Source organism: Chrysemys picta, chromosome 12, assembly GCF_011386835.1.
Source record: "Chrysemys picta bellii isolate R12L10 chromosome 12, ASM1138683v2, whole genome shotgun sequence".
Classification (NCBI taxonomy): Eukaryota; Metazoa; Chordata; order Testudines; family Emydidae; genus Chrysemys; species Chrysemys picta.
This window is the reverse complement of record NC_088802.1, coordinates 2,905,730-2,928,892: the sequence shown is the minus strand read 5'-3', so window position 1 is coordinate 2,928,892 and position 23,163 is coordinate 2,905,730. Positions and strand designations below refer to the sequence as shown.

Sequence of the window (23,163 nt, the reverse complement as noted above, 5' to 3'; positions counted from 1 at the left end):
GGAAACCCAAAGGCCAGCACCACCCTGCCTTGGTGATCCAAGGGGTACAAATATGACCCTGAAGTGCACAGGCGTCCGCCCCAAACTAAAAACAAAATATAAAATAAGGATCAGCTGTGTAAACATCCATCGCCAAGTTTGTAATTAAGGATCCAAACGTCACTGATGGAAGATGACTGAGAGAACGGCAAATGTGTAATGATCTCATCCCAGATGACACAGTGAAATCCATAGACTTACATCTTAGACAATTGCTAGAAAGATGGGCGGGAGCTAGGAGGGATTGGGTTCATTCTGCACCAATGACGGAGGATCGGACGTGTCTGACGGAGGCCTGGATCGCCACTCATGTTTGGTCGAGCTGGCCACTGGGCTGACTCAAGCAACGATAAGGACCAGTACCTATAACCCCAGCTGCAGAACCTTTTTGGCGTGTGTGTATGTGTGTGTGTGTGTATAAATATATGCATATCTAAGCAGAGTCAGGATGAGCTCTACCCTGACATCTGGTGGTAAATTGTGGCGAGTTGTGCAAAAGAACTTCAGGGGCTGCTTTTGTTTGCAGAGGCACAGCCAACCACCTAGCATGAGCCCACGGCAGCCCAAAATGGCCAGTGGAACTGTTGTATGACAGAGGGACTCACCATCAACTAAGTAGCACTCGCTAGACAAGGGACATGCGTTCCAAAACCCAGTGAATTAAGAGAGGCTGGGGACAGGTATATGTACCTGGTGGTGTGGGCCACTTTTGTGGGCCTGAAACACCAATTGCACCTTCTCCTTTTCCTCTCTCCACTGTTGAATATCAGAGCTAATTTTGATTCTATTAGGAGTCTAATTATAGACTGCTGAGCTGAATTCACTTTGGGCTAATGGTGTGCCAGCACTGGGGTCCCCTTACTACAAGCTGAAATCACTAAGAGCTGAAATTACTATAAAGCCAAAAATCACTGAGTGCTGTGTTACCTGGGGGCGGGGCTGAAGATATATTGCTTAGCGGCTGGCAGAGTGGAGCAGTTTGTGGGATGGCTGGAGTGGCTCACGGGAGCAGAGCGGAGCGGCTGGTGGAGTGAAGCAGTTCGTGGGATGGCTGGAGCCGCTCATGGGCCAGCTGGTGGCATGGAGCGGCTCATGGTGAAGGCTGCAGCAGAACCCCATGGAGATGCAGGGCAGTTGGCCTTGGACCACCTAAGGTGCCCCTTAACACCTCCTGCCCCCATTTCCACACAGGGGGGTAAAAATGCTGCAGGTAAACTTTGGAACTCTGGGGCTGCATCAACCAGGGACAGAGACTTTTGGGGTGTTGGACTTTTGGGACTGTAGCAGGGTGCTGGTGCAGAGGCACCTAATTAGCCCCTGCTCAGCCAACCCCAATCAGAGGAAATAGATTGGGGCTGGGGAGAAGTCTGGTGCCTGGCCTTTAGAACTGGCTGCACCTGTGGGCCTGAGGGCTATAAAGGCTGGCTGGCAGCCAGAAGGAAGGGGGGAAGGTCAGTCTGTGGGCTGAGAGCAGGTTCTGGGTAGAAGTGGAGATTGTAAGGCCTGCAAACTGTATATAGTATATCACTGGGGGTGGGAGAAGTCTGTAAATAAAGCCACGGGTGCTGAAGAAGGAAAAGCCTCTCTGTGCTTTATTGGGGCAGCCAGTGGGCCCCAGGAAGAAGGCTGGGCAGAGGACGTGTTACAAGTGGGGGCTTGTCCGGGATCTAGTGCCAAAGACACAGTTTGGCGACCTGGCAATGGAGAGCACCCTGCAGTGGCTCACCGAGCAACAGGCAGAGCTGCAGAAAGCACTGCAGTCCTTCCAGCAGTCCCACCAGGTGGATAGGCAGGCTCTACTCGCTTGGCAGGCAGAGCAACAGAGGGCCCTACAGGACTTCATCAAGGAGCAGTCGACAGTGCAGCAGCAGCTCCTGCAAAAGCTGGTGAGTCCTGGTGGGGGAGATGGCACCTGGGCCTCAGCCTCTGTAAAATGGCCCCAGCAGATGACCCTGATGCCTTTTTGGGTACCTTTGAGCAGGTGGTCCTGGGTGCGGGATGGGACCGGACAACCTGGGCCCTGCGGCTGGCCCCCTATCTTACGGGGGAGGCACAGGCTGCATATATGGCCCTGACGGATGCCCAAGCCAGGGACTATGATGCCGGGAAGGCAGTGATTTTGTACCACCTCGGGCTTTCGGCTGAGAAATATCGGCAGAAGTTTTGGGCAGCCCGGTGGGCGGGGGGCGTGCGACCCCGGGCCTTTGCTCAAAAATTAACAGACTGGGCAACACGGTGGTTGAGACCCGATGCCCACATCGTGGGACAGATAATGGATCAAGTGATCCTTGAACAGTTTATCCAGTGCCTTCCCGATAGCGTGTGGGTTTGGGTGCGGCGACATCAGCCGGCCACCGTAGAAGACGCCGTGCAAAGAACGGAGGAGTGTGCAGACGCTGACTTCCCACCAAGGGAGCATCGAGCCCCACGGGACACAGAGGGGGGCAGGAAACCCCGTGAGCACGCTGGGGTGAAGCCGGTAGACAGGCGACGGGAGGAGCCCAAGGGGACCCCTAGCCGCCCGGGGCAGCTCGTATGCTGGCGGTGTGGACAGCTGGGACATAAAAGCTGGGATTGCCCGGTGATGGCGTGTGGGGCAGCTGAATTGTGTGGATGGATTAAAACTGGGGGGCGGAAAAAGAGGCGCGGATTGGCCACTATCCCGGTGCGGGTTGGGAAAAGGCCCCAGAGGGGTCTAGTGGATACAGCCTCCACTCGCTCCCTTATCCAGCGGCACTTAGTGAAGCCACATTGGCTCATCCCTGGGGAACACATGTTAGTAGAATGCGTCCATGGGGATAGGGAATATTGTCCCGTGATCCAGGTACCCCTTGAAGTGCAAGAGCGGTTTACCTGGAAGCGGGTGGGGGTAATAGAGAGGTTGGCCTACCCCGTGGTCCTTGGGCTGGACTGGCGCCCTCCCCAGAAGGGGAGAGAGACCACGGAGAAGAGACCGTCAAAGAAAGGGGGAAAGAGAACCCTGGAAAGAGAGGGCAAGACCCTGGTGGAGGTAGACCCGGGGCAAGGGGAGGCCCCACGACCTCCAGGGGGAAAAGCCGAGCAGCCTAGACAACCAAGCCAAAATAGGTGGCCTGAGGGAGTCACTGAGGAGCAAAGTGAGCTTCCCAGGCAGGACCACCCGGGGGAGGGACCCCCGGGGAGGGTGGAACAACAGGGGGAGGCCCAACATCAAAAGGACAGAGGGCCTGGACCCGAGACAGGGGGCCGACTCGGGGCAGCGGGCTCTGAGCCGTCACCCCCGCTAGAAAAGGAGGGGGAACCTCCGGGGCAGCCGGCCCAACCATGTGACTGGTGTGAGGACCTCTGGGTGAGTGTGGACATGTGGGGTGCCCCACCTCCTACCCAATGCACCTTTTGTGGGTGGGGCATGCCAAAGCCCCATGGGGTGGTGCCTGGGGATCCCTCAGCTGGGCAGGAGGCCCAACCCCAGAGTAAAATCCCCGGAGGTGGCTGCTCTGGGGAGCCCCACAGGCTGGCCAGCTGCTCAGAGGAGCCCTTCTTACCAGTTGCGGCGGGAGTCTGCTAGTGACTTTTTTTTTCTCTCCTCTCCTCTTCACAACTGGACCCCTTTTGAAGTGAAGGCTCCAGGGATGATCTGGGGTCAGCACCCACCAGAGACCCTTGCAGACTGAACAGTTTTCTCCATAGGGAGGAATTTTAAGAGCTGCCGTGTTAGCTGTGGTGGCTGAAGCACTTCTATGCGGCTCTCCCAGGCACAGGGAGAGTGTCTGGCCATGACAGGAATTGACTCCTGGCAGGAGAGGCACCGCTTGGAGCAGCCTCTAGCAGGGAGGAATGCAGAAGAACATTGTCTTTACTTTTTTTTTAACTGAAAAAAATTATGAGTCTACTAGCTGCCTGGGGCGGGGGGGGAATTCCCCCAGACAGGACAGAAACAACAAGGAGTCTGGTGGCACCTTAAAGACTAACAGACTCCTTGTTGTTTTTGTAGATACAGACTAACACGGCTACCCCCTGATACTTGACAGACAGGACAGGACACTGAATTTCTTTTCCTTTCTCTCTCTCTCTTCCTCCTGCCCCCAAAGGAATAAAATAAAATAAGGAAACACTTTTAAGGAGAACAGCAGTAACAAATCAAACACTACTTATGCAGAAGGAAGTGAGGGCGGTTCTTCTGTACAGTGCTAAATAGCCTCGAGGCAGACCACGAGGGAGGGAGGACACATGCGCTGGCTCAACGGACACTGTTACCAAAAATCTCCGATTAGAGGCGTAGGGGCACACATACATCTACAGTGGAGCACCCCAAGGACACTACTCGAAGAAGAAGAATTTGTTCCAGTATCTTTCTGGGTATTGAAATTAGGTTGGCTCGTCTCTAATTCCCTTGATCTTCCTTTTTTCAGATAGGCAAACATAGTGCCTTTCTCCAGTCCTCTGGGACCTAACCAGTCCTCCATACATTCTGGAAGATACTTGCTAATGGTTCCAAGATGGCTTCAGCTGGTTCCTATGGTGAAAATTCTTCAGGACCCACTGTGATGGGTTGGATCACAGAAACACCTTTGGGAACTGGCAACTGATGTGCCAAGAACACTTCTGCCTCTGCTTTCCCTGCCAGCCGGGGAATCCAGCACCCTGTCTTGTTGATTCAGACATGCCAGTCTGCTCCAACACAGACCCAAGGTCTGAACCACGTGCCCCAAAGCTGCAGACTTAGCTGAAAACAGCTCACAGAAGTGTTCCTGTCTTTAACACTCAGATGCCCAACTCCCAGTGGGGTTCAAACCCTAAAGAAATCTGTTTTACCCTGTATGAAGCTTATCCAGGGTAAACTCATAAATTGTTCGCTCTCTATAACACTGATAGAGAGATATGCACAGCTCTTCCCCGCCCCCCACAGGTATTAACACATACTCTGGGTTAATTAATAAGTAAAAAGTGATTTTATTAAATACAGAAAGTAGGATATAAGTGGTTCCAAGTAATAGCAGACAGAACAAAGTGAATTACCAAGTAAAATAAAATAAAACACTCAACTCTAAGCCTACTGCTGTAATAAAACTGAATACAGATAAAGTCTCACCCTCAGAGATGTTTCAATAAGTTTCTTTCACAGACTGGATGCCTTCCTAATCTGGGCACAATCCTTTCCCCTGGTACAGCCCTTGTTCCAGCTCAGGTGGTAGCTAGGGGATTCCTCATGATGGCTCCTCTCCTCTCTTTATTTTGTTCCTTTCTCTTATATGTCTTTTGCATAAGGCAGGAATCCCTCTCTGGGTTCCCATCCCCACCTTCTCAATGGAAAAGCATCAGGTTAAAGATGGATTCCAGTTCAGGTGACATGATCACATGTCACTGTAAGACTTCATTACCCACTTGCCAGCACACACATATACAGGAAAACTTACAAGTAAAACAGAGCCATCTGCAGTCAATTGTCCTGGTTGATGGGAACCATCAAGATTCCGAACCACCATTAATGGCCCACACTTTGCATAATTACAATAGGCCCTCAGAGTTATATTTCATATTTCTAGTTTCAGATACAAGAGTGATACATTTATACAAATAGGATGACCACACTCGGTAGATTATAAACTTTATAATGATACCTTACAAGAGACCTTTAGCATGAAGCATATTTCAGTTTAATTATATTCAAACTTATTAGCATATTTTCATAAAATCATATAGAGTGCAACATCACACCCACAAACTTAGATGTATTTAACTTATCTAAATATTCTTTAATCTGTTCTTTCCCTATTTTGGTCTGAGATCCTTTCCCCTTGTTGTTAATATTAAGCATCTGGTCACAATTAACCATTTTGGTGAAGACCTGAAGCAAAATAGGTATCCCACACTTGAGCCTTCAGAAGCGGTAGCACAGGTTAGATTTTTTTTCATTGAAAACTGGCTTTTCAAGGGAAATGAAAAATGTTGTGGGAAATTTTTCATTCTTTTGAAATTTTTCAGTTTTTTAATTAAACTAAATGACAATTTAAGTTTTTTAATCAAAACATGCTTTTGTGAGTCTTGGCTTCCGAAAAAGTGAAACAAACTTGGAATTGTGGGTGTGTCTGCTCACTTTTCTTTCTCCCCTCTTCCTCCCCTCCCCCCCCCCCCCATTTTCCAATGGAAGGGAGAGAAAAGGCAGAGCGAAAAGCGTGGGTGGGGGGAATATAACAACGAAAGAACTGAAATGTTTTGTTAAATTTGGTTTAATTTTTTTCAACTCAGGAAAAATTCCACAAAAATTGTCCAACAAAACAGCATGTTTTAAATTTCCTTCAATTTTTTAACGTTTAACATTAAGTTGTAAGAGAAAATATTTTTCTCCTATCTCTAAGAAATAGCACCTGCCTTGGAGCCCTCGGAAAATGCTGATTCGTATAACATTAGTTTAATCACAAAGAAAGTGAAATCTATACCGGAACTGACAACGGTCAGCCCAACAAGGAAACTTTATAACACAATCTGCCAATATTAGCTTTGCCATAAACACTGTCTAAGGGAACAATCACTTCAACATCTTAATTCTTTCACGTTTGCTGGAAAAGGGATGATTCTTCCCCCTATTCCACACAGAGTTGGCCTTCTAGGGGCACAGAGACCCAGCCTAGAGCCTCACACAGACCTCCACAGCCATAGAGCTACGGGTAGAGCATCACCCCCCTGCAGCCCTGTCTGTGGGGAATGGGGCGGGGGGGGGTGGGGGAGACTGGGTGGCTGAGGTTATAGAGATTAGAGGAGCCGCACAGTAACAGCAGGCCAGAACCGGGGGCCAGTACGGCTAGCCTGGAAGAACGGCGGGACAGCCCGGAAGAACGGGCGGATTCTCTCCCCAGCAAAGGAGGCCGACGGGAAAGTGACAATCGGGTCCCCATTGCCAGCATGGAAAAACGTCACCTGCCCTCCTTCACAGTCCAGATAAACCCGGATCCTGCTGGGTGCACAGCTCGAGGACAAGGGGGTGCCCTGATCAGGGGTTGTGGGAGTCCAGTACCAATCCTCACTGCACTGCACAGCCCAGATCCCCTGCTCAGGGTTAGGGCTGATATCTCCCTTCCTGCTCACAGACTCTCTGGCCACCCCCACATCACAGACTCCCCTCCCCTCCACCTCCACCTCCCAGTAATGTCTGCCTGAGGTGAATCCCTCAGAGCCCAGCAGACAGAGCACACTGTCAAATCTCTCAGGGTTGTTGGGCAGATCCTGCTCTTTGCGTTCCCATCTCACACTTTTCCGATCCGCAGACACGATGAGGTTGGGATGGGCCGTGTCTGGATCCAGAGTCACGGTCGCTGCAGAGAGAGAATCAGAGCGTGAGGGGTAGAGCTCAGCATCATAAGAGGCTCCCAGCAGATTACAGGGAATCCAAAGTCCCTCTGTACAATGATGCAACTCTCCACACCCCGTCTCCTTGCAGAGCCCCCCCTCCTAACGATCAGCCAGATGAGCCCTAGAAAACCTGCTTTTACAGAGACCCCTTTGGCCCCCCCATGACTGTGTGTAGCTGCGGGGGGGTGAGGACACTGCACACTTACTGAACGCCTGCTCGGCTTGTGCTGGTCTATCGGGGACTTTCCAAACTCCACACTGCTGGCCCCAAGGCTATGCAATGGCTAATACAGTATTGCCGACTTCAAGAGATCAAACCTCATGAGATTGGCCCAACAATCATGACATGTTTAAAAGGATTCTATTGTGGTTTCTAGGTCAGTCTCTTGATGTTTGAACTCCCCTTGCCGCTCACCAGGGTGTGCGCATACAATCATAGAATATCAGGGTTGGAAGGGACCTGAGGAGGTCATCTAGTCCAACCCCCTGCTCAAAGCAGGACCAATCCCCAACTAAATCATCCCAGCCAGAGTTTTGTCAAGCCTGACCTTATAGATTCATAGATTCTAGTACTGGAAGGACCTTGAGAGGTCATCGAGTCCAGTCCCCTGCCCTCATGGCAGGACCAAATACTGTCTAGACCATCCTTGATAGACATTTATCTAACCTACTCTTAAATATCTCCAGAGATGGAGATTCCACAACCTCCCTAGGCAATTTATTCCGGTGTTTAACCACCCTGACAGTTAGGAACTTTTTCCTAATGTCCAACCTAAACCTCCCTTGCTGCAGTTTAAGCCCATTGCTTCTTGTTCTATCCTTAGAGGCTAAGGTGAACAAGTTTTCTCCCTCCTCCTTATGACACCCTTTTAGATACCTGAAAACTGCTATCATGTCCCCTCTCAGTCTTCTCTTTTCCAAACTAAACAAGCCCAATTCTTTCAGCCTTCCTTCATAGGTCATGTTCTCAAGACCTTTAATCATTCTTGTTGCTCTTCTCTGGACCCTCTCCAATTTCTCTACATCTTTCTTGAAATGTGGTGCCCAGAACTGGACATAATACTGTAGTTGAGGCCTAACCAGCGCAGAGTAGAGTGGCAGAATGACTTCTCGTGTCTTGCTCACAACACACCTGTTAATGCATCCCAGAATCACATTTGCTTTTTTTGCATTAGCATCACACTGTTGACTCATATTTAACTTGTGGTCCACTATAACCCCTAGATCCCTTTCTGCCATACTCCTTCCTAGACAGTCTCTTCCCATTCTGTGAGTGTGAAACTGATTGTTCTTTCCTAAGTGGAGCACTTTGCATTTGTCTGTGTTAAACTTCATCCTGTTTACCTCAGACCATTTCTCCATTTTGAATTATGACCCTGTCCTCCAAAGCAGTTGCAATCCCTCCCAGTTTGGTATCATCTGCAAACTTAATAAGCGTACTTTCTATGCCAATATCTAAGTCGTTGATGAAGATATTGAACAGAGCTGGTCCCAAAACAGACCCCTGCGGAACCCCACTCGTTACGCCTTTCCAGCAGGATTGGGAACCATTAATAACAACTCTCTGAGTACGGTTATCCAGCCAGTTATGCACCCACCTTATAGTAGCCCCATCTAAATTGTATTTGCCTAGTTTATCGATAAGAATATAATGCGAGACCGTATCAAATGCCTTACTAAAGTCTAGGTATACCACATCCACAGCTTCTCCCTTATCTCCAAGACTCGTTATCCTATCAAAGAAAGCTATCAGATTGGTTTGACACGATTTGTTCTTCACAAATCCATGCTGGCTGTTCCCTATCACCTTACCACTTTCCAAGTGTTTGCAGATGATTTCCTTAATTACTTGCTCCATTATCTTCCCTGGCACAGAAGTTAAACTAACTGGTCTGTAGTTTCCTGGGTTATTTTTATTTCCCTTTTTATAGATAGGCACTATATTTGCCCTTTTCCAGTCTTCTGGAATCTCTCCAGTATTCCATGATTTTGCAAAGATAATAGCTAGAGGCTCAGATACCTCCTCTATTAGCTCCTTGAGTATTCTAGGATGCATTTCATCAGGCCCTGGTGACTTGCAGGCATCTAACTTTTCTAAGTGATTTTTAACTTATTCTTTTTTTATTTTATCTTCTAAACCTACCCCCTTCCCATTAGCATTCACTGTGTTAGGCATTCCTTCAGACTTCTCAGTGAAGACCAAAACAAAGAAGTCATTAAGCATCTCTGCCATTTCCAAGTTTCCCGTTACTGTTTCTCCCTCCTCACTGAGCAGTGGGCCTACCCTGTCCTTGGTCTTCCTCTTGCTTTTAATGTATTGATAAAAAGTTTTCTTGTTTCCCTTTATTCCTCTAGCTAGTTTGAGTTCATTTTCTGCCTTTGTCTTTCTAATCTTCCCCTGCATTCCTGTGTTGTTTGCCTATATTCATCCTTTGTAATCTGTCCTAGTTTCCATTTTTTATATGATTCCTTTTTATTTTTTAGATCATGCAAGATCTCATGGTTAAACCAAGTTGGTCTTTTGCCACATTTTCTATATTTCCTACCCAGCGGTAGGAAATAACCTCTAAAGAAGGAGATTCAACCACCTCCCTCGGTAACCCATTCCAGTGCTTCATCACCAACCTAGTGAAATAGTTTTTCCTAATATCCAACCTAAACCTCCCCACTGCAACTTAAGACCATTGCTCCTTGTTCTGTCATCTGCTACCACTGAGAACAGTCTAGATTCATCCTCTTTGGAACTCCCTTTCAGGTAGCTGAAAGCAGCTATCAAACCCCCCCTCACTCTTCTCTTCTGCAGACTAAACAATCCCAGTTCCCTCAGCCTCTCCTCGTAAGTCATGTGCTCCAGCCCCCTAATCATTTTTGTTGCCCTCTGCTTGACTCTTTCCAATTTTTCCACATCCTTCTTGCAGTGTGGGGCTCAAAACGACACAGTACTCCAGATGAGGCCTCACCAATGTCGACTAGAGGGGAAGGATCATGTCCCTCGGTCTGCTGGCAATGCCCCTACTTATACAGCCCAAAATGCCATTAGCCTTCTTGTGACATGTGTTGCACACTCTACCACATGTACTGGAGAAGGTGATTTTGGCTTCTGTTCCAGGAGCTCTCACCGCCACATCTGCTCGTCTCCAGCCCAGCAATTAATCCTGTTCCCCAGCCCCCATCAGTTCTGTTCCCATCCAACCCCCCCATGCAGTCCCCAGACCCCATCATCACCACCCCATCAGTTCAGCACCCTATCCCACTGCCCTCTGTTCACCCTCCAAGCAATCACCCTATCTGCTCAGAACCCACCAGCAATAAAGCCCCCGCAGCGTATCAGCCCCCCACTCACTTCAGGCCCCCTGCAGCCCCCAGGCCATAATAAACCCCTCCCAGCCTCACCTCTGCTCCTCCTGGGGTTCTTCACCCTCCCTAGGCCTGGGGGCTACAGTGGGGTCCCCTCTCCCACTTCCCAGGCTGGCAGGGGAGCAGCCGCACTCAGGTGGCTGAAAGTGGGCACTCCAGCCACGCCCAGGGCAACTGACAGGATTTCTAAGTAAAATGAAGCCTCATTTTTAGAACTCTCAAATGTTGGGATTTTTTTTCAGCCACAGCCCTATCTCGAGATCATGAGTGAGGCTTAATTTTACTCAGAAATCGCATCTCTCATGATTAATTGGTGAGAGTTGGCATGTCTGCTAATAGGTGATGTCTACCTAACCCCTTTGGACATTTTTAACATTTTTTCTTTTGACTTATAAAGTAGAGAGAAAACAGAAATGTCTATTTTTGTATGTTGAATTTTCCCATTCTTCATTGTACCACTTGTGCATTTGCTAATAAGAAGAATATGGCCAGGGGATGTGATGTATGGGCATAAAGAGTTCTGAGAATGAGGTGAGATGTTCCTCTCTGATTTTCCAAAAGGCTCATTTTGAAACTCTTAGGTCTCTACGGAGATACACTGCTCGCCCCCTCTCCTGCACCACAGCCCATCTGGTTACCCCAACCACTAGTTACAAATTCTAAATTCTAATACAGAAAAGAATCGACTTTTCTGTTTTTCGGAAAGATCTGGGCAGCCACCAGTAATATGTTGCTCAGCTCCTGTCAAATTCAAAATTGAAACAAAACCTGAACTATGGTGCTGCCAATGAGCCACCATAATTCATATGAAAGTTTTCAGTCCCCCTTTGATCCCAGAAATTTACCTTTGTCCAACCGCTGTCTAGATGACAATGAGTCTAGAGGAAGAAATGGGTGAAAAAGATGAAATGTCAGGTTGTCATGGTTAGGGATATATTCACATTGTTAATGTTCTATCACAAAAGCAAAATGAAAAGAAAAAAAACTTTATGAAGTTCTAGTTAAGGAGGTTAAGTACAATTCAGACCAATTCAAACCATTACACACATCACTAAAAAATAACCACAAACATTAAAAACTAAGGGCATGACCTAAGGTTACATAACAGACCCAGAGATGTTTTACCAGCGATTACACACCTGTGGCTGGCCCATGACAGCCAACTTGGGCTCGCTGGGCTGTTTAATTGCAGGGTAGATGCTCGGGCTTGGGCAGAGGCTTGGGCTCCGGGACCCTGTGATGGGAGAGGGTCGCAGAGACCAGGCTTCAGCCTGAGCCCGAACCTCGTGAGCCGGAGTCAGCGGACATGGACAAGCCACAGGTGTTTAATGGTTGTGTAGACAAATCCTCTGTAACCAACACATCATTCACAGACAGACCCATACACAGAAACATTTTCACTGATTAGCATCCAACCAACTTTAAATCTGCCCCTGTTCCACTAGTACTCAGTAAAACTTCTCATCCTTCCTGACAGCCCTGGTGGTCTCATTATCTCCAGCTCAGGAGGATAAAAGGTGGAGTATCTCTAAAGCAGGGTTGGGGAACCTATGGCCCATGGGCCAGATCCGGCCTGTTGCTAAATTTTGTCCGGCCTGTAGCGCCACCACCCCTTCCCGCCATGGGAATGGAGCCGGAAGTGCCAACTCACCCCGGCGGGTTCCCATCTGCTGGCCCAGCACCTGGGGCTCTGCTCCCGCCCCCAGCTGTGGTCCCAGCCTCAGCCCCCTTACCCCTGTCTGCATCCCACCTCCCCTTCCTGGAGCCACGGCCCAGTCTTGGCCCCAGCTCTGGGGAGATGGGACACAGACAGGGGTAAGGGAGGTGCCAGGTAAAAAATTTGGTTACCATTGGCTTTCAGCTCCCCCACTGTAAAAATTGTTCCAGTGCCACGTCCTCTGTACTCCCCGTGGGGCTGGAGCCATGACGCCGGCTCAGCCTGCTGCAGGGGGAAGCCCTGAGCCTCCAAGCCCCCTCTCTGTCCCCGTGTGGGTGAGTGGCCCAAGATTGATTTTTTTCTGTGGGTCAGTGGCCCATGATAGAAAAAAGGTTCCTCACCCCTGTTCTAAAGGAAGAGAGGGACTATGATGACATAGGAGGCCTTGCAGACAAAAAAAATTCAAAGAAACATACTACAAAAACAGTGAATTCAAGCTAAGGTTAACGTTCATAGCTGCTGAGAAAGGAAAAACCCGAGGGAGTGCGAATGTAGGCCCCGAACCCAGTGTGTATGTGCTGTATTGAGAGCTGAGGAGGGAATTCATAGCTTCCAAATGATTAGTTGATCATCTCCATCCACAATTATTGTCCCTAAGAGATTTCCCCAGCTCTATCAATTATCGGTGTAATATATGTGAGAAAATCCCCCAGGTGACTGGTTATTACCTTTGAATTTCTTCATTATTTTCTCCAGAGATGCATTTATTTGAAAAGATTCCCAGATTCTCCATTTCAGGTCAGAAGAAAAGGCCACTGGGTTCTGAAACTTCTCCCTCTCAGATCTGAAGAACAACCCAGTGTTACTCGTTGTGGAGTTCGGTCATATTTTTTACTAACATGTGTTTTACTCCAGTGCATGGTTGTAGCTCAGCAGACCCTGGAGGATTAAAGTCTCTCTTGCCCCAGGAATTGGTCCAATCCCAGCTTGGACACTACAAGCTTCCCCTTCATTCTGGTGAGACCGATATTGGAAAACTGCCTCCAGTTCTGGTGTCCCCATTTTAAAATGGAGGTTGAAATACTGGAGACGGTGCAGAGAAGACCCACAAAACTGATATGAGGGTGGTAAAAATGCTCTGCACTGAGAGAACACTGGCACTTGAGTGTGGGGTATAAAAACCATCATGGGGAGAATATAGTTGTTACTAAAGAGCTCCTTAATTTAGCAACCAAAGGCACAACAAGGACCAATTGTAGGAAGCTGAAGCCAGAGAAATTCAAATGGGAAATAAGAGAAACGTTTTGAAGAGTGCAGGTGCATTAACCATTAAAAGAAACTGCCAAGGGAAGTGGTGGATTCTCCATTTCTTGACAGATGCACCAGAACAGGGGGGCTGTGGCCCCATCACTTTTAAAAGTGGGAGAGCTCTGCTCAAACCCTTTTTACCTGCGTTAAAGGCAAGTGATGGGGGGAGGGGGCGGAGAGGACTGAGTAGGGGTGGGGTCTTGGGGGAAGAGGTGGAGCAGGGGTGGGGCCACGGTTTGGGCACTGGTGGCCACCCCCCACTTCTAGGGAGCTTCAAGTGTCACTGTCTGTTGATGTCTTTAGCTCTAGACTAAATGAGTTTCTGGAAGGTGCTTCAATCAACACACGTTAGGATTTAGTCAAATACAAGTTATTGGGCTGAATACAGGAATAACTGGGTGAAATTTAAGGACCTGTGATACATAGGCACCGACTCTGTGGGTAGAGAGTGCTCACTGCAAAATAAAAAACAATTAATAACAGCTCATTAAATAGTCATCAGATGGCCCTGACTTTCCATCCCTACCAACCTAGGTGGAGTTTGGAGTCTATGACCTAGAAATGAGAGACCCATTCTCCATCCCCAATCTTCTGAGGTCTCCGTTCCACCAGCTACACTATAAATTGATACCCTGTCTGTAGGTCAATCACTCTTTTCTCAGGCTGCTCTATTCTGGAGTCTAGCCAAAATGACAACAGCCCCAAGATCAGATTTAATGGAGAGAGATTGGGAACCAACCCCACACACTGCACTGCTGGACTATGGGGAGCAATGTGTCATGTTTAAAACCCCTTCCCTGCATTGGGGAGCGAAAGGGAGAGTGAGAAGGAGCCACGTACCTGCTCAAGGTGTCTTTGATGTCCTAGAGGAGAAAGATAAAAGGAAATTCAGTCTCATCTCTCATACTAAGGATCCCGCCTGTTCTGGAGAGGACTCACTTTGTCTTCACAGTTTGAGGTTCAAAGATTAATTATTTATTATTTATTAATGCAAATAAAAAATTAAATGTGTTGCCTTTGCTCTTTTGGAGAAGTGCTTTGACTGAAGGATCTGGGTCCAGGAAGTTTGTATAAGGAGGCACACAGGCTCTTTGTGTAACAACATTTGGATAACCAGCTGGCACAAGGAATCAGACGGCTCAGTCTTGTCATGTGCCGAACAAAGATCTTCCTAACACTCACAGGTGTCCTGATTTTATAGGGACAGTCCCGATTTTGGGTCTTTTTCTTATATAGGCTCCTATTACCCCCCACCCCGTCCTGATTTTTCTCTAGGGTGCTGTCTGGTCACCCTAGAGAAGATCCCCTCCTGCAGACTCCAGTGGATCCAGAGAGAGGAATGTCCCCCATCCTGTGCTGCCCCCATGGTGTAAACTCTCTCCTCACTCCCGCACAAACATTCTGAAGGCCCGTCCTGTGGGCTTCTTGACATCCACAGGAGGTGGGTCTGGGTGAGAACAATGGGTGTGGGGTACAGAGTAACACAGGGCCAATCACTATCCTACACCCCAGGTTCAATGCAGGAAACCTGAGGAGTGAAGAATGCTGCCCACAGCAGATACTGGTCGCAACAGAGAATCTGAACCTAGATATCAGCTAGAGAAGTCCAGGATGCTACATTTTATTTCTCGCCTTTTTTTCTTTTTTTGCTAATTAGAGCCATTTTAAAAAAAATAAAATCATTAGAAGGTTTTTGAAATTCTAATGACTACTTATACATTCAGACTACCATAATTAATGAACAGCTTCCCTAACTAACTTCAGTTCTGGCAGAGAAAATCACCACAGCCTCAGACCTCATGTATCAATTTTAAGGCCAATATTTTCCCTTTTTGTGATATGCAGGAAAACTGGCAAAATCAGGCTTTAAATGGAATCGTAGCTTCAGTCTTAGCTATTTCCATAATTAAAGGCTGGTTCCATCTTTAATCTTTTGGAGTTTGCATGTTCTGACCATTCACTCCTACACTCCAAGAGTGAAGAGTTCGGAGACTTTCTTGCCCTGTGAAAGGTTCTGGGGTGTTTCTAACACCGTCTCACCTGCAGGAATTCCCTTGCTGGCTGCTGGCACTTCTGCTCCATCTCACTGATCAGGGAACTGAAAGAAGATATTTCCTCAGATAATTTGGCAACATACTCAGCCCTCTCTTTTTCAATTTCCTTATTCAGCTCTTCCAACTGGGTCAGGCGGAGTTGCTCTTGTTCCTCCAAAAACTGGCGCAGTTGCTGAAATTCAGACACAATCTTCTGCTTCTCAGTTTCTAGCTGTTTCTGAAATGACGTGATACAAACATGAAAAGCACAGGTCAAGAACAAGACTACGGAGTGAGTCATGGGACATTTTATGCACGTGGCAGCATGTCACTGAGACCCCACAGAATTTAACTTCTGACATTTTATGGAGAACATACTCTATGCTCAGTGGACAGAAGATTTTCCAATAGATTTTCAAGAGTCCTAACTGGTGTTTAGAATATGAATTTTTCTTGCATAATTCAGATAATCTGTGATCAGTGGCTTCTAGAAAACCAGATCCTTCTAATAACAGGAAGCACAGCAGGTGTGGGATTGAGAACGGGACTGACAAGGATTATTTTAGTAGAAGAAACAGCAGAACCCAAACTAAGAAGCACTAGACTTGAACTGGGGAACACATGCTGTCCACAAAATACATAGAGACATAAAGGGCATTTTAAAAAAAAGTACTAAAATTTGAGCTCCATCATTTGCTCTCATGAGTTCTGAAAACAGTTTTGGATACATAAAATTTGGCACACCATAAATCTTGGATTTTAAGCCACACAGGGACCTTGAGCACAAATTGGGCTGCTGTGAAGACCCCTTTTTGCACATGCAAATCTGAGTTTGCAGGTTGCTTAGGAATGAGCTCATGTGAACTGGACAGAAATCCACCAATTATTGCTGTTTCTGGAGCACTCTCTGGCCCCTGATACCCTAGGAGCAAGGAAATCAGACCAGATCTGGAACCCAGATCTTCTCCATGGCAATGTCTATCAGCGATACCATTAAGGGCCTGTTCCAAAGCTCATTGAACTGCACCGGAGTCTTTCCAATGACGTCCTTGTGCTTTGTCTTAGGCACTAAGTGACCAGCCTCCTCCTCTGGGGCAGCATATTCCTAGATCAGCTGCACGGATTGGCCAGCTGTGGTTATCTCTGCTGAAAGTGCAGCTGGCCAAAAAATTACAGGGTGGGGGAATTTGCAAAAATAATTGAAATTTCAATGTTGTTTCCATTTCTCAGTTTTCAGAATGGAATTTCTTTTATTTGTTTGAAAAATATCTTGAAATAACTTTTGAAAAATGTCACATTTTTCTTTCTCCCCTTTCCCAAAATGAAACAAAATAATGTTCATTTCCCCCCATTTTTCTTTTTAGAAACTTCCTCTCTGTACCTCTTCAAAAGATCTCCCAGTTTTGAAAAAGTGGCAAAGGGAAAAGGAAAAACGAAGGGGAAAAAACCTGGAAATTATATTCATTTTAGTTTTCAGAGTAGCAGCCGTGTTAGTCTGTATCCGCAAAAAGAAGAACAGGAGTACTTGTGGCACCTTAGAGACTAACAAATTTATTAGAGCATAAGCTTTCGTGGACTACAGCCCACTTAAAAAAGGACCAAAAAGAGAAAGAAAGAGATAAAAAACAAACATACGAAAGTGTTAAAATTTTTCAGCTTTTTAAAAGTAAAATGAAAATTTCAGTTTGAAATGACACAAAAATGTTTATTTCATTTTGAAATTTCCTCTCAAAAAATTGAAAAATTTCTTGCAAGTGACTTTTTCCCATGAAACAAGTTATTTTCTACTAAATCCCTTTTATCTGCAGAAAACTTTTTTGGTTGAAAATTTTTAACTAGTTTAGTTGAAAGACTAAAGGAGAAACTACTGTTAAGTAAACAAATTACACTCGAATTATCAGTGAAAATCTTTGGATGATTAAAACTCTTTCTTTAATTCTGCATTTTCCTGCTTACTCTCAATTAAAGCAGAAGAGTTTTTCTTTACAATGAAAATAAAGAAGTCATCGTCTTTCATGGATGAGACCATGTTACTCACTATTCCTCTGATGATACTCAGACAAAGCCGTGTGTTGATAATGACCCTGTGCACATTTGCGTCTGAGTAATAACGGCACCTACCAGCACTTCATGGCTTTTATTTTCCCCACTCAATTTAAATGACAGAATCGCGTCTCTCTCTTTCTTCAAAATCTCCAAACGGCTCCGAATTTGGTCCTAACAAAAGAAAAACTGGTTTAGTTTTGGTTGTTTTTGGAGGATTTCCTCCATTTATTTAATTTGCAAGAATCTCAAATACACAATAAAATGGGTGAGTGCTCTAACCACATGACTATACAGTCATTCTCATGCTTGTGGTCTCTCTCTCTCTCGCCCAGATGACTCTTTATCCCCAGTGGAATAGCTTCTCCAGGGGAGAGGGAGGGAGCCCCGCATCACAAGAGCCCATGGTTAGGGCACTCCCCTGAGAGATGGCAGATCCCTGTTCGAATCTCTTCTCCTCATCAGGTGGAGGAGGGACTTGAACCCGTATTTCCTACTTCCCAGGTGAGTACCCTAATCCCCGGGTTAAAAGTTAGGAAGGAGGCTGCCTCTGTGTGTATCAACTTGTGGGGCCTGAAGTGGCAGGTGTGCTCAGAGGCCACCTACTAGGTTGGGCCCCACACTCTACTTAAGCAGCCGAATGCCTGTCTTCCTCCAGACTGTGAATGGCTCTAGGGCTTAGGTGGGAAATAGGTGCCCAGATACCTAGCGGGAGGCAGCACTGCAGTGTGCATGCTTAGAAATATTGGGATGGTGTAAAAGCTGGAATGAGCCAGAAAGGCCCAGAACAACATTTTAGTCAATAAAATTGTTGCAAGAACTAGGCAGTACTTTTACAGACAGTTAAGAACAATATTTTAGTGATGAGAACAGACTCGTAACACATTGTACTCCTGGGGGAATTCTGCGCCACTGCGCAATGCAGAATTTTGCAGAAATTAATGTTGGACAAGAAAATTTCCTTTTCCCCCACAGAAATGGGCTGCAGAGATGTTGGCCACCACTAGGGGCTGCTGGACTTGGCAGAGCCCAGCTCGCAAATAGAGACAATGCCGGGGGAGGGACCTGGAGTGTTCCCAGCAGCTGTTGCAGTTGCCAGCATGAACTGAGGATGGACGGGAGCAGCAGGAAGCAGGAAACTCTGTGCAAGCCGGGACCCAGCATCAGGCTGTTTCTCCTTCTGGATCCCTGGGCTCTGGAGCCATAAAGTCTGTGAGTGTCTGGGCCAGGGAATGTGTCACGCTGGGCTGTGGGGGAGGAGGCAGAGAAGCAGGAACTGGGTTGTTGTCGGGGTTTCTTTAACTCTCTACTCCTGGGGGAAGTTTTTTGTGTCTGTATTGTTCCAGACATACGTGCTGATAGGTATTTTGAAATAAATTACAAAAATAATTGAAATTGGTGTGATTGTTTAGTGTTATTTTGACAAATAAAATTTGCAGAATTTTAAAATATCGTGCACAGAATTTTAAATTTTTTGGTGCAGAATTCCCCCCGGAGTAACATTGTCATTAACTCATTTTGGCTCAAAAGCATTTTTAAACACCAAAAAAAAAAAAAAAAAAAAAAAAAAGAAAACCCCAGAGACCCTGAGGACAATATTTTACCACTGATAACTGCTTACTAGCATGCTGTTATTAACCCGTTCCAGCCCAGAACCATTTTAAAACCAAGGAGGAGCCTGAACCGTCAGTTCTGAAGTGGCTCAGGGGACCAGTTTTACATGCAGCACATACAGGGGAGACTGATACAATGCTAATGAGAAACTCGTCTGAACCGACCTTGAACCCGGGTTTTCGGGGGATAATTCGCTTTATTACTAAACCCACCCAGATCACTTGGTTCCAAAGTGGCCCAGGGGACAAAAATGCTGCATGTCACACAAGGGAGAGCAGCACAGTACTACTGAAAACACCGGCCAAACCAGCCTTCAACTGTACAATGATGGGTTAATTATTTATCAAACACTCTGTTCCGAAGGGGCCCAGAGGATGGCAATGAGTTGTTTGCCTCCTACTGCCTGGCTCTGGGGAAAAACTCTGAGTCTCTCTTGCTCCCTTTTGCTTTGCAACTGATTTGCTGCCTCTCTCTGTGTACCTCTGTCTGTGTAAGCTCAAAGGCTTGTCTCCCCAACAGAAGTTGGTCCAATCAAAGATATTACCTCCCCAACCTTGTCTCTCTGCCCCCTGCAAGTCCATTTCCTTCCTCTGATCTCACTCTTCCCTCACTGAGCACTTTCAGTGCTCACTCCTAGACCAGCTAAGATGTTCCCACAGAAATGGGGCCAGGGAGCAGGCAGTGAGGGGGACAGGGTGGGTATTCCATGGGGGCGAATACTCGCTTTCTTGCTGCTTCAGAACGCATGTACCTGTGGGAACACCTGTTTTCACCCCGTTTTCACCTCTGCTCCTCTGCAGTTTGGAACCTTGACCTTCCCCTCTGGCACGTAGCTCTCAGTCGGTGTCGAGAATGCACAGAGCTGCTTAGAGGGTGTGGAAATCCCATGTGTGTACAGTTACATGGCACATAAGTAGGGTCAGAATAGGCCACTAACCTCCTAGGTCCCTATCATTGTTGCCAATCACTGAGTTGGTAGTCTGTGTTGCTTAAATGCAATACATGATTCTACTTTAATCATCCTCCTCTATCATCCATTGCCTCTCGACAATTGTCCAGTCGGTGTGTGTCTCACCCGTAACTCTAATCTGATTTCCGCAAAGCTTTGCAGAAGATTTAAGAAAACCTAATGTTCACAGGTGCACAAATACAATAAAATAGATTGTTTACTCTTTTTTCCTCCAGTGTGTGTAATTTAGTTTATATGTATAAATTGGGACCACTTTCACTGCAAGCAGCAGGGGACATTTTAAGAAATCCTATAAAAGACAAAATATCGACTCTCCCAGCTTCTAAGCCAAAAAATGGACAGCGGCTTGCATACAGCTATGAAGGGCAAAAGGACAAAAAAGATGACTGGAGGTGTGATCAGTACAAATGGATCCACAGAGGAAGACATCTTTTCCCAATGGGGGGAGCCTCTGGTAAGGAAGAGATATTTTCGAAGGCTGATAGATACAGATGAGGTTTTGTGTCACAGATACGGATATGAAGTTCTTGACGGAAATGTGGAGGAAGTGATTGTTCATTATTTGGGACAAGAAGAAACACCTGACCCATGTGTGCCCTACAGGAATATGAGAAGATATCCCTTGAGATCTCACGGCCATACATTATCATCTGAACTGTGAAAAGTTGTGGAGCAGAAACATTGAGGCCTATCTAAAAATTACCAGTGACAAATAACAGACTCTAATGTCTCAGCTGCACATATGAGAGGGACTGTTCTCAAAAATACACAAGAAATAAAAAATACTGTATGAAAAACAGAAAAGCAGAATCAGTCCCAATGCTTAGTGATGTGTATGACCTTCACTGTCCCCTGGAAGGGTTTGTGTGTCAGTACTGCCGGGTCCCTGAAATCTCTGCAAGTTGGGAGCTTCCAGACGTTACGGGTATTTTTTAAGAGGTGACAATATTGAAGCCCATTACACTTGTTTCCATATGCCACGTTTCAGCCAGGAGACTTTTCCTCTCCCTCTTCACGTGCCTTTTTTCAGGAAAATCCACAATTCCTGTGGCTGCACTGATTCATGACAAGTGCACAACACATGCACACAAGATGTTTTTTCATTTCTAGCAGAATGTGTGTCCCAGGTCAGCAGCACTTACACTGTAATAGTACTGGGCTATAGGTTATACATTTCCGCCCCTGGGCAATTCAGAACTGCCTTTTCTGGGTCCCTATTGGTGTTAAAAATGGTTTTGGGCCGGAACAGGTTAATACCAGTGTGTAACCGTATCCACTGGTTTTTGCCATAATTTTTTTTATTAAAATGCCATTCTTGGTCATTCCAGTTTTTACACCGTCCCGTGATTTCTTACCTTGTAATCCTCGGCAGCCTCCTCTATGGGAACCACAGTGTGTTCTTTGTTATCTCCGGACAGATGGCAAACCTTACAAATGGGTGTTTGTTCCACTTGACAGAAGACATCTAAAGCCCTCTGGTGTTTTTCACACACTGTCCCAACTTCTTGTTCTTTTGCTGACTCCATTGTAAGCATTCTGGAAGCTTCTACGATATTCCTTAGCTGTCTATTTGGTTTGAAGTTTCTCTGGGAGAAGGTTTCTCTGCACTCAGGACAGCGGAAGTTTGTACTCAATGCCTCCCAGCACCGAGTGATGCAGGCCTGGCAGAAGTGGTGCCCACAATCTAGAGACACTGGATCTTTAAAATAATCCAGACACACCGAACAAGTCAGTTCAGCTAGGAGCAGTTGTGCTGGATTCGCAGCAGCCCTGGCTGGTTCTGCAGAGAAGAGAGGAATTTAGTTTCATTTTATTGTTCTCAGAAAGGGGCTGGTCCTGAACTTTGCACAGTAAACAGGCCTTTCCTACGTGTACATTGTCTCACGTTACTCTTGGGAGGCTGGAAACTGCTTCTGGTCTGAGTTAGCCGCTGGAGGAAGCACCAGGACAGACTGTGGAGTGGCAGCACCTGACGCTGTTGGTCCCTGCAATGGTGCAGCACGGCCACTCTGCAGAACAGCTGATTGAAAACAGCACCTGCCACACCCACCCCCAGCTCCATACAGCGTTTCCTCCCGCCATCGCTGGGTCACTGTGTTGTGGGACTCCAGAGGGACCTACAGCCAGGGCCAGATTAACTTTTTGTGGGCCCGGCAACAAACATATTTGTGGGCCCCATTGGGTAAATAGGGGATGTGATGGGGGCGGTCTGCAGAGAAAGGGGCTGGTTGGGGGCAATAAGGTGTAGCGGGAGTTGCCCCACTCAGCCCAGTACAAACCCACAACTGCTAGACGCACACTGGCCCACCCAGCCCTGCGCTACCAGCATGCCCCTTTGACACCACCCCCTGCCAATGCCCTGCCCTTATGCCCAGTGCCTCCTCACCCAGAGACCTCCCCCACAGATCCCTGTGCCCAGCGCCCCATTGCCCAGACACCTCCCCCATAGATCCCTATGCCCAGTGCCCCCTTGCCCAGAGACCTCCCCCCAGATCCCTAGACCCAAGGCCCCCTCACCCAGAGACCTACCCCCAGATCCTTATGCCCAGTGCCCCCTCGCCCAAAGACCTCTCCCACAGATTCCCATGTCCCACACCCCTTTGCCCACAGATGTTCCCCACAGCCCTGCCAAGCAGGGGCGGGGCTGGGGCAGAGCAGGGGCCGGAAGAGGCAGGGAGGGGTGGAGGAGGGGTGAAGGAGGGGTGGGAAGAGGTAGGGTGGGGGCAGAGCAGGGGCGGGAAGAGGCGGGGTGAGGGCAGAGCAGGGGTGGGAAGAGGCGGGATGGGGCAGAGCAGGGGTGGGAAGAGGCGGGG

At 47.3% G+C, this 23,163-nt stretch overlaps 1 protein-coding gene and 1 long non-coding RNA gene across 2 annotated transcripts; one reads left to right on the top strand and one right to left on the bottom strand.

The window, feature by feature from the left end:
* Nucleotides 1-4,947: 4,947 nt before the first annotated feature.
* Nucleotides 4,948-22,428, bottom strand: LOC101948475 (E3 ubiquitin-protein ligase TRIM15-like). Its single transcript, XM_042847973.2, has 7 exons — nucleotides 21,706-22,428; nucleotides 17,845-17,940; nucleotides 15,731-15,961; nucleotides 14,531-14,553; nucleotides 13,111-13,226; nucleotides 11,571-11,603; nucleotides 4,948-7,331 (listed from the first exon to the last, which is right to left on the bottom strand). Exons 1-7 carry the CDS (start codon nucleotides 21,883-21,885, stop codon nucleotides 6,772-6,774), a joined length of 1,239 nt encoding a protein of 412 aa, XP_042703907.1. The 5' UTR covers nucleotides 21,886-22,428; the 3' UTR covers nucleotides 4,948-6,771.
* LOC135974904 (uncharacterized) lies at nucleotides 18,840-21,932 on the top strand. The gene is made up of 2 exons (XR_010591970.1): nucleotides 18,840-18,978; nucleotides 21,679-21,932. It is a non-coding gene; the product is annotated as an uncharacterized LOC135974904 (long non-coding RNA).
* Nucleotides 22,429-23,163: the final 735 nt, after the last annotated feature.